The sequence below is a fragment of the Somniosus microcephalus genome, chromosome 5 (genome assembly GCF_052327205.1).
Source record: "Somniosus microcephalus isolate GS21.2 chromosome 5, FLI_Smic_1.0, whole genome shotgun sequence".
NCBI classification, from domain to species: domain Eukaryota; kingdom Metazoa; phylum Chordata; class Chondrichthyes; order Squaliformes; family Somniosidae; genus Somniosus; species Somniosus microcephalus.
The window spans coordinates 264,022,331-264,034,046 of NC_140991.1; the positions used below are offsets into that span (position 1 = coordinate 264,022,331).

The 11,716-nt window shown below is 44.7% G+C and overlaps 1 protein-coding gene across 2 annotated transcripts in view; it reads left to right on the forward strand.

The window, feature by feature from the left end:
* LOC147117704 (E3 ubiquitin-protein ligase RNF144B-like) overlaps window positions 1-11,716 on the forward strand; it is a 105,424-nt gene that overhangs the window by 39,225 nt on the left and 54,483 nt on the right. For both annotated transcript variants that reach the window (XM_085988920.1, XM_085988921.1), the window contains exons 2-3: window positions 4,384-4,590; window positions 9,077-9,181. In XM_085988920.1, coding sequence (XP_085845046.1) covers window positions 4,423-4,590; window positions 9,077-9,181 — 273 coding nt within the window. In that variant the 5' untranslated portion in view covers window positions 4,384-4,422. The remainder of the gene's footprint in view (window positions 1-4,383; window positions 4,591-9,076; window positions 9,182-11,716) is intronic.

Sequence of the window (11,716 nt, forward strand, 5' to 3'; positions counted from 1 at the left end):
GCATTTTGTGTAACCTTAGCTACTGATGTGAGTTGTATTCATGTGCTTCGAGATTCCTCTAGTTTTCTATTGATTTTGTTGCTGACCCCTTGGGAAGTCAAGGGAATAGAGAGTAAGTAACACAGAGAAAGCACTGAAATTATGAAGAAATAGAAATGGAGAGAACATTGACAAGGGAACTGGGTTAGAGATAAGACCATGCAACCAAGATCATCAGGAAAAGGACATTGAAAATTGTGCAGGTCGCAGCAGAAAAGGGACAAAATTGGCAGTGAGGCCTACTGCTGTCTCTCCAACCTGACCCCCATTTCCTTCCCTCCACTTCTGCTGCTGGACGCTCATTCTCCGCCCTCCTCATGCAAATGCTGATTTTGGCGGGGGGGGGTGGGCTGAGCCTGGGTTCCAGGTGTCATTATTTGTACTGCTCACTGAGAAGTTTGGTGGTTGGCCCTAGGTACTGGTGGAATTGGCCCTGGTGGCCAGTAGAGGCCTCCTCTCCTGCCAATTTGCTTCCATGACTTGTTGGCTGAAGGCCTTGGCCTCTGCTGAAGCCTTTAGTGGATGACTTCTTTAGCCCTGTTGGCCCCTTTCTAAGTTTTCTTCGGGCTTCTTCTGGTGCTGCAGTGGTAGTCCTGCTGCAGTACCACCTGTAATTTCCTGGGGGCCACTGGTGGGCTCCACTTGCTGGTGGATTCCTTCTGGGAGCCCACCTTGAATACGTAATGACTCTGACCCAGGAAATTGGGCTGAGAAGTGGGCAGTGGTCCCAGCCCAAACCTATAGTGGTGCGATCAGGAAAATTTAGCCCGCAGAGTTAGATTGGTAATTGATTAAAAGAGAAGGCAGTGTTAAAGAGTAAGAGGGGAAATAACATTTCATGAACCATGGGTAGAAAGTAAGACTCAAACAGGAGCAATCAGAAAGAAAGATTGACAGAGCCAGTGAGTTGTGTATTCTTAGACTGATAGTGGAAGAGGAGATTACACTGAAACCACCAGACCATTGTGAAATTTAATGGCTGGGTGTTTTAACTCCTGATTTTGCAGTATAGACCAACATGGCAGCCAATTTGTACACAGCAAGGTCTTGCACACAGCAATGGGATAAATGATGTGATGATCTGTTTTAGTGATGATGAGGATGAATGTTACCCAGGACACCAAAAGAGCTCCCAGGGAGGAAAAACATAATCTTTAGTTGGTTCAGGGTTCCTGGCAGCCAACCAGAATTCTTAAAATGTCATAGGTAGACCACATTTAAGTTGACTTTGTTCAGATACAGGTTTAATCACCATAGTTACAATCTATACTTAGCTATGCCCATTGCCCGGATTAACACTGTGCTTGAATGGGGATATCGAGTAACACGGGGCGGGGGGGGTGCTGCTTTGTCAACATGCTACACCAGAGTGGTTTACTTGGGTTCATACCATTGATTCCCTATGTGGTGAATTTCTGATCTCAGTTGGGGCTAGTGTGAAGATGATGAACTGCTGCCCACAATGAAAGGAGGGAGGAAATGAAGATATCCCAGGGTTCACTGGCAGGTTTCCTGGTGACATTGGTTAGAGACTAGGTTGCTTTCCTGTCTGCTAGACCTGCTAGTGGTGCATGTTTTGGTGAGACCTCAAAGGATGAAGAAAAGAGCCTACAAAAGTGATGAAAATAATACAAAGTTTTACTTGCATTGGATAAGTTTTCTTCTGAGTAAACAATATGCTCACTAATAATTAGAAAGAAAACATTACATCTATATAACACACATTATCCCATATCTGAGAAATGTCTCTCAACATGTCACACCAATTACTTTTGACGTATAGTCACTGTTTCTTGGGCAGGCACAGAGTGAATGTGCACTCGGCAAGATCCCACAAGCACCAATTGAATGGATAACCAGTTTGTGCGGTGTTGGCTGCATGAAGAATATTGGGACAGGATACTGGGAGAGCTCCCTGCTCATCTCCATAAAACAAAATGGACACTTTAACCTGAATGGGCAGACAGGGACGAGGTTTAAAGTCTCTTCTGTATGGCTGTTACAATGCTGGACTGAAGTACGAGTCTCAATTTTTTGAAGGTCTGAGTGCGGTTTGATGCAATAACCTTCTGACTCTGAGACAAGAGTACTACCAACTTAGCCAAGCTGACACCTTTCAATTGTGTTAATGTGGCACAGAATAAAGTTATTATGAGAAGACGAATGGGTTGAAATTGTATGGTTTGATATTACAGTAGTAACAAATAAGTTAGATTGAAATTCTCTTGGGGGAGAAATTCGTTTGGGTGCGCCACCGATTAACGCCTAAAGAGGCCGAGAAGTGGGGCGTTAGCCAATTTCCGGGCGGGCGCAAGGCTCGCCCCATATTGAGCATGCATTTAGCGCCGGCGCTAATATGGGCGCAGGCTGATTATGATGTCATTTGAGTGTGCAACGCCTTTTGGGCGCCCCGGACCGGAAATTCAGTGGCGCCCCCCTCCATAGCGCCTGGCGCTAATAGTGACAGCTTACCTGGACCTTACCAAGTCGCTCTCGGGCTGGAGGAGCGTTATTTAAAGGGGACTGGTGTGGTTTAAAAGCGGCAGCCATTTTTGGTGCACAACTCCCTCGAGAGCTACAAAGAGTTGCTGAGCTGCACACTGAGAGCCATTTGACCACTGAGCCAGCGCAGGCAGACGATCTTCAGCCTTCTGACCATCACCTTGCTGTTGGTGAGCCTTGACAACGGGGAACCTTCCTGTGGGTACTTATTATGGGGGCTGCATTGGAGGGGAATGTCCTGCTGCTGAATCATCTGGAAAGGGCACTGAGATGCTGGGAGAGGGGGGCGGGCATGGCCAGACGGAGGAGGGCCAACAGACGTCGCCACAGCAGACCTTACGCTGGCAGGGTTTTCCGACAGCAGTTTTCCTACATGAACATGCCGGAGGAGCAGTGTGTCAGAAGGCTGCGATTTAGAAAGGAGGTGGTGACTGAGCTGTGCCAGCTGCTTCAGCCAGATCTGCAGCCTCAGATAAGGTGCAGGACATCTCGGTCGGTGGCTGAGAAGATGCCTGCTGGCCTGAACTTCTACGCGAGTGGCTCTTCTCAGGCTGCGCGTCAGAGGCTGATCAGAAGTAGCTTCTAGGCCCCTCTCTCGGAATGCTTGCTGCCATTCCAAGAACAGGAATGGAACCGGTCTGATACCCCCAAGCCTGTGAAGGGCAAGATGCATGTAAATAGAAGGCATGGCCATTGTAAATGAAGAAAGTGTTTCATTACACAAAATGTGGTTCCTTCAAACATGAGAAAGCTATGGCAACAGAAAGCAAAACTAATACACTGACACATAACTGCCTCTCACACCCGGGAGACTGTCCAAAACATAAATCACATTCCGACCATCTTCCTTGGCCTTGATTCCACTGCACCAACCAAAGCATCCAATGCCCCATCAGTGAGGCGTTCCGCCCTCTGCCTCACCCTTTCCATTTCTTGCTAGGTTGGTGCACCACAGGTAGGCTCCCACCACTTTGAAGGCCTACAAGGCAGTGAGTGTGTCTGGTGATGCCAATTGACCTGCCCCTTTAAGAGCTGGCCGGCGCCAGTGTGTCTCAGGGAAAGTGATTATTGAAAGCACCTGCGCTGCGCCCTGCCGCCGCTAAATTGGGTTGCGCCCCCGGGTTAGCGCCTTAAGAGCCTCGTGCAGTGCCTGATTTAGCGCCGCAATCACCCTCCGGGGCGCTACGACCCAATATCGCGCCAGGTGGCGCTAAATCGCAACTGGCGCTAGGCTTTGCGCTTCGCCAGAACTCGTGCCCCAAACGGGGCTATACCCAATTTCTCCCCCCTTGTCTCTTATTTCAGCAAAGATGATAACCTGAAATAGAGAGAGGACTTTCATACGAGTGTGCGACCTCTCTTGTTGCTGCACAGTGTGAGCTCCACCCCTAATGGCAGAATCTGTGTGTAATTTTTAACAATCATGAAGCGAATCATTGATATAGTTGTGGAGGAAATCTTTTCTTCAGCCAGGAGAGAACTAAAAGAGCTGGTTCCACCGTTTATAAAAAAAAAACCTAGTGTGAAATACGATTTTAAGGAGTAACTATGTTGTACTTTTGAGTTGTAAAGTAGGTTGTCACTGAGCATAATCCGTGGTTTCTGGATTTAAGTCAAAGTAGAGTCGTTTGAGCTTGGTGCAAAACCAGAAGGAGATGAAATGGGTGGGTCTCCCACACAAACCTAAATGAGTGCTCAATCTTTGGTATTCTGCCAAAACAGGCATTGACTGTTCTAGATTATACATTGGCTTTCTGATAGTACACGAGAAAAGAAAACTTGATTGAAAGAACTGGGTCACATTATGGTTGCATCTTCATCAATTCTTGTGATTACCTACAGGTACGAGGGCCGGATCCAGCAGCCTAATTCAGTAGCAGGATGGAGTCTTCCAGTAAAACCTGCCATCACACGATGACTACAACTGGTTTGTCAGTGGGTGGGGAGCTGGCTCTGGACCCACTGGTGACGTGCAAACTCTGCCTTTGTGAATACTCTGTCAATAGAATGACTACTCTGGAGCAATGCAACTGCTTCTTCTGCACCCAGGTGAGTGTTCTCAGCAACACATAATAACAGGGGAGAGTTTATTGAAATTGAAGCTGAATGAAAGGCGTTAATGAGATTACTATCATTTTGATTGGGTTTCCTTTAAATAGTAACTCCTCCGTAATATTGCCCGTCTCCTCCCCTGTCACAACCCATCTGCTGATGAAACCCTTATCCATGCCTTTGTTGCCTCCAGACTTGACTATTTCAACGCTCTCTTGGCCGGCCTCCCATCTTCCAAACTCCATAAACTTGAGCTTATCCAAAACTCTGCTGCCCGTACCCTAACTCGCACCAAGACCCGCTCACCCCTGTGCTCGCTGACCTACATTGGCTCCCGGTCCACCAGCGCTTTGATTTTAAGATTCTCCTTCTCATATTCAGATCCCTCCATTGCTTTGGTCCTCCCTATCTCTGTGACCTCCTCCAGCCCTACAACCCTCAGAACTCTACCTTCCTCCAACTCTGGCTTCTTGTGTATCCCCCACTTCCTTCACCTTACCCTTGGCAGCTGTGCCATCAGCTGTCTAGGTGCTAAGTTCTGGAATTCCCTCCCCAGATCTCTCCGCCTCTCCATCTCTCTCCTTTAAGACTCTGCATAAAACCTGTCTCTTTGACCAAGCATTTGCTCACCTGTCCTGATGTCTTCTTTGACTCCGTGTCAATATTTGTTTCATTGCGCTCCTGTGAAGCGTCTTCGGATGTTTTAATATGTTAAAGACGCTATATAAATGACAGTTGTTGTTGCTGCATTGGTTAAAAACCAAAACATCACAGGATTTAACTTCTGGCTGGTGAAGTTCATGTACTGACATTTAAGGGGATGGTACTACACTGCTGTGTCCATTATCTTTATGCAGGTATTAACCCATTTATAAGAAACAGGTTAATGTCTGTGTGAAAACAGCACACACTGGAATGGAGTATTTGACTGAATTTGCAACTTCATGCGTCCTCCGATGGGGTGGTTCATCCACTGGTAGCGGCTGTCGGAAATTCCGGGAGACGCCCTACACAATATTCTGTCCTGAATGGTCAGAAAACCACTTGCACTGCGTGCCTGAATTTTGATAGGGACTCGTGGCTACAGCATAAAGTCACCAGACTACCTCTTCTAACCGCGTTAAGCTTTCAAATGTGGGTTTCGCCGATCACATGGCCTACCCTCGGGTTTCAGTATCTGCCTCCTTTTATACACAGTGGCTTTGCCTGTCTCTGCCTCGGTCAAGGAAAGCAGTTTGCTTTGGTTATTTACACTTTGAAATGCAGCAAAAACAATTAATATCCTGAACCGAATCTCTTCCTGATACAAAACCCCCTTTGACACAGTCTTTTCAGCTGTTTGAACTGTATGCAGGCTGTGAAGCATAGTTGAGAAGCGGTTGTTGTCTCTTTTTTGGGGGGGTGGGGGTCAGGGGGGAGTTTCCACCTAGTTACTAGTTTACATGTTGTAGGTTGGTGCCAAGTAGCGGCGGCAGAGGGAAGGAAGTCCTCACTGGGCTGCTGTTGCATGTTCCCTGGCTGCAGGACGAAGAATGGCAGAGCCCACATAGTGGTTTATGAGAAGGCTGCCTGCCTACTGGGAATTAATGATGTAAAAAAAAAAGAAAAATACAAGTAGGGGAACCCTGAGACAAGTGCTTGCCCTTCATTAGAGGCTAGATACCCACTGTGGAAAGAAGTAAGAAAAATTAGATTAAAGTATAATAAAACCTAGACTATCATAGAAATACATAGGCCTCTTTTAGTCCAACCAGTCCGCGCCATGTTTACCCTCCACATGAGCAAATAGTTCTAACCACGTTTACCCATCCTGTTCCCATCTCTCTTCAACCCCTTTTCCTTCATCCAACTATCCAATCTAATCTTGATCGTTGACTTTAGTTTCTGCCTCAACCACTAACCCTGGAAGTGAATTCCACAGCTTCACAACTCTCTGTGGAAAGATATTTCTCCTGCTCTCTGTTCTAAATCTCTTACTTTTAATCTTGTATTTATGACCTCTTGTTCTAGACCCCCCAGCTACTGGAAACAGTCTGCTTCAATCTACCCTGTCCCTTTCATAATTTTAGAGCCTTCTGCTGCATCGTCCCATAATCTGCAGTCTTCTAAAAAATGGTGTCTTTTTCATTAGGTCTTTCTACATATTTGTATTTCCTCATACCAGGCAGCATCCCAGTGACTCTGTGTTGTACTCTCTCTAAAGCCTCAATATCTTTCCTATAGTGTGGAGCCCAGTACTGCACACAGTATCCTCCCCAAGGTCTTAAGGTTTTATATAGACACATCATTACCTCTTGGCTTTTATACACTATACTTTGATAAAAGCTAGAATTCTATTAAGTTTTTTTTTTGCAGCCTTAACAATTTGAGGTGCTGTTATAGCAGCCCTAGCATCTGTACCCCCCCAAATCCCTCCGCTCCGCACCGTCCTACTTACATTCAGTGTATAATTACTGCTGCTGATTTTTTTTTTCCGAAATAGATCACCTCAAACTTACTGACATTGAATTCCATCTGACACTTTTTAGACTCATTCCCCCATCTTATCGATATCCCTTTGCATCTTCCTTTGGTCTTCTAAAGAATTAATTATACCTCCTATTTTGATATCAGCAAATTTTGATGCCACTCCCTCTAAACTCGTATCCAAATCATTGATGTACACAGTGAACAGAAGTAACCCCAGAACTAAACCCTGTGGGACACCACAACTTACGTCGAACTCCTCTGGAAAAACTGCCCTTAGCTGCTGCTACTCTGTTTTCTCTCTCCTAACCAATTTTTAGTCTAGTTTGCTACCCCCCCCCCCAATTCCATACCTCTTAATCTTCTCTAGTAATCTCCCATGTGGCAAAGGCTTTCCTAAAGTCCATGTACACTACATCCGCCCCATTTCCCCCATCTATCACAGATGTTTAAGTTTTTGTCATTAGTACTAGATAATGTGCTTGTATGTTTATCTTGTGTTACTTTTCTTTTGTTGGATGTCACTATCAACACATTCCATAAACTCAGTGCTTTATTTATTTTGTTGGATGGTTGCACTCTTATTGTTGTAGGACTGTATAGAAAGTATTCCTGGTAATGAAGGGATTATAATACATTGGTTTGCCTTTAACGGTCCAGGTGAACAGACTCCCCGCACAGATAGCGTGGTGCCTTTCCCCGGGTATGGGCAGATGGCACAGCGAGCTCTTTTTGCTGTCCTCCTACAGTTCACTTCACTTTGCTTTCACCGCAGGAAAAGAATGTTGATGAACAGCTCCTGCAAGTCCTGGCCCTTGTTAACTTAATGATCAGGAAGGAGATTGGCCTTGGATGGGGTGCAGTGCAGGTTCACCAGAATGATACCGGGGCTTAGAGGGTTAAGTTCTGAAAGCAGGTTGCATAAACTTGGCTTGTATTCCCTTGCGTATGGAAGGTTAAGGGGTGATCTAATTGAGGTGTTTAGGATGATTAAAGGATTTGATAGGGTAGAGAGAGAGAAACTATTTCCTCTGATGGGAGAATCAAGAACGAGGAGACATAATCATAAATTTAGCGCTAGGCCATTTAGGAGGGAAGACAGGAATCACTTTTTCCACACACACAGCAGTAGAAATCTGGAATTTTCTCCCCCAAAAGGCACTAATACTGGGCCAATTGGAGATTTCAAGACTGAGATCGATAGATTTTTGTAAGGTAAAGGCAATCGAGGGATGTGGAGCAAATACGGGTAAATGAAGTTGAGGTATAGATTAGCCTTGATCTAATTGAATGGCGGAGCAGGCTCGAGGGGCTGAATGGCCTACTGTTCCTATGATGCAATTCAAAATTCTGCCCCTTCTGAACCTTTGGTGTTGCACTTAAATTTCAGACAAATTCAGCCTTATCAGATACATTAGGAAGTCACCAGTGTCTGTCTAGAAAAAAAAAAAGCAGCAGGCTGAAAAACATAAATTGGGGCTGTAAAACCGATTTCATCTGACTTTCGCCCATTAAAGTTGGATGTGATTTCCCTTTGGGCACTGGGGATCATCTTAAACACGGACAGAAAATGCTAGAAACGTACAGCAGGACAGTCAGCACCTGCGGAGAGAACCGGTCCATGTTTGGGCCATTCTTCAGAACCCGTATGGTGTTTATTTTATTGTATCCGGTATTTGCAAAAATGAATCTTTCTCGTACAATTTGTTTACCGAGCCATGTGTTTTGTTGTGTGTCTGAATAAGTCACAAGATGACAATACTGATAATTGAAATGTTTTAATGTCATATTCAGTAAAAGTACTGTACAAACAGAATTATGAACAGTTTTTAAATATTATACTTTGTTACTGGTATCACATACAGCTTATTCATATTTCCTTAGAAAGTCACATCAAATGATAGAGGAGTGAAACCCAGGGTTCACTGATGCAGTAAACATAGGAGACCTGCTGATATTGTGTCACACCAATAATTGATGTACGTACTTTTTTTTTTATCATGTGTTGATTCATCAGTGCTTGACGCAGTATGTGGAACTGATGATCAGAGAAGGTTGTGGATCTCCTATCACATGCCCAGAACTCGGATGCCCTAAAAATGGGATCTTGCAGGATGCAGAGGTAAAAATGTTTTGCACGCTATAATGTTCAACAGAATCCACTCTAACGTCCTGATTTTGCCTTAAATGCTTGTGGTTTTTGTTTTCTTTTAATGTTGCAATATTTATAGTTTCTTGAACTTTCATATTTGATATCTACAGCTAGCTGTTAATGTACTTGTAACACATCAAATTGTGATGTTACAACCAATCAGTCTTTTAAAATTTATTTTCCATTGATCTTTCAGTTACTGTTTCCTCCCACGTCTCCTAGCTGGGTCATTCCCCACTCTCTAGTTATGAGGTGCTACACCCTTCCCATTTCTTAGGTTTTTAGAAACAGTGCTCTGTCACCGTCTGCAAGGAAAAGGGTGTGGAAGTGATTCCAGTGGGAAAATAGGGCAAGGCGCCCATATGAAATCTTATCCACCTCTTGGAGGCCTAGATGTAGTTTGCATGCCTGTTGTAGTGACTGCGTTGCAACACAAGTGGGCGAGAAAACTTTGTAGAAAAGGAATAGGATTAGAAATAACAAAACAAACTCAAAGATTGAAATACTAAGTGATTTCTTAGGGAGGGGGTTTGACTGTTAAAAGACCCACCTGAGTAGTGTGGTGCCACCACGTGGTGGTATTCTCTCTCTGTGCCACGTTGGTGTGAGATGGTTTCTTGCCTACCATTCCCAAACTGGTATATTTTCCAATCGCCACCATGCTATCAAAGTGAGCGGAGGCAAGTATTTCTCCACAAGGAGAGAGAAATTTGGAGGCAGAATCATCTTGTCACAATCTCGTGCACCCTAGTAGCGTACATATGGCTGATTCTGCTAGATGTCTGGAAGCAGGTTACTTGTTTGCCCACTCACAAGGTGATACTGTGGCATGAGGAGGTCAAAAGAGAGGGGAAGAAATGAACAAGGAGAGAGAAAAAAGGATCATAGGGCCATCTATGCCACATCTATGTTAATAGGCCCCCCAAAAGAAGTGCCTGTAAACTACTTGCTGTTAGACATGAAGAGCCTTTGTTTATGGGTTGAGATGGGAGTCTTGAGACTCTCTTGAGACAGGAATTGAATGTGTTTCACATTAGAAAGTGCCTGCAGCATATTCGCTTTGGGTCATGAAAGTACCATATGATTCCCAGACGTTTGACTGCTTGATTCATTTCCTTTTTGCCTGATGAAATCAATGCATGGATTCAGAACCAGGGCTGCTGCTGTTGAATGCTTGTCTGGCTTTAAGTAGCCTCTGACCCTGTTATATTCAGGTTTTTTTTGTTGGCTACTCTGATGGCCAAGCTTTCTGCATTATGTCAAAATATTCATATCAACCCATGAGCGCTGTAGTAACATTTTTGTATCATCATCAAATTAAAGTTGGCTGGTGTCAACTGGTTTTGTGCCTACAACTAAATAACACTGAAAACTGGCTTCGTATTGAAGTGCCGGGGAAGTCCTCGCGGTACTGTGTTGTGCGTTTGATAACTTCCGTAGGTGACCTCTCCAATCGTCCTCTTTCTATTCAAAGAAAAAGACATGTTTTGTTTTTTGTACTCAACAAAGTGAAGGATATCAATGCCAAAAACACAAAATGCACAGCTGGCTGATTAGCATCTGAAAATTTAAGATGGGATGACAAATGGGTGTGACTCTTGATCAGAATTCTGAGGCATATTGGTGTCCTGGAAAATGGATTTTCCCCACTCTGTCTCAGCATCAATCATTCCTAGTTTAGGTATAACCGAGGTGCAGTGTAAAGCGCCCTCCAACTCTGCCCCAACAATATGGTTGTACTCCAAACTCTGACTAGCATCCCATCCTGCACCAGTACAACACTTCTGGTTCCCACACCAGCCACTCTTGTGAACTTCCTGAGTGAGAGTGACCATTTAGCAGCATCAGTGCTGAGGTGTCAGCCGAGTTATTGCGCTGTGGACTCTGGTCACTAGGGATTGGGCCAAGGCTGCCCAAGCTCATTTAATGAGCATGGAGTAGTCAGAAAGGAGATATTCAGACCTAGATACCAGAGGCAAAGAGGCAATTTTCTTGCACTTCTCATCTTGTACATGCTGACTGTCACTAATTGTACTGTGTTCACAAGTAGTTGGCAAGCTTTTATTCCTTGGGAAGGGTTGAGGGCCATTTTAATCGCAGTGAGGTCAGCTATAAGTTATGTAATGTGTATGGTGCACATCATTTGTAGCAAATATTGTTTATCCAAACAATTGGTTAAATCAGATACCCATCCAGGTTTCAGCCGTAGCACTCGTGCCTCCGAGTCAGGAGGTTGAAGTCCCACTCCAGAGACTTCAGCACATAATCTAGGCTGACACTCCAGTGCATTACTGAGGGAGTGCTGCACTGTCTGAAGTGCCATCTTTTGGATGTGACGTTAAACTGAGGCCTCGTCTGCCTTAGCGCGTGGATGTAAAAGATCCCATGGCATTATTTCGAAGAACAGGCAAATATTTAGCCCTGAACCAACATCACTATTAAATAGATTATCTGGTCAACATCACATTGCTGTTTGTGGGAGCTTGCTGTGTGTAAGTTGACTGC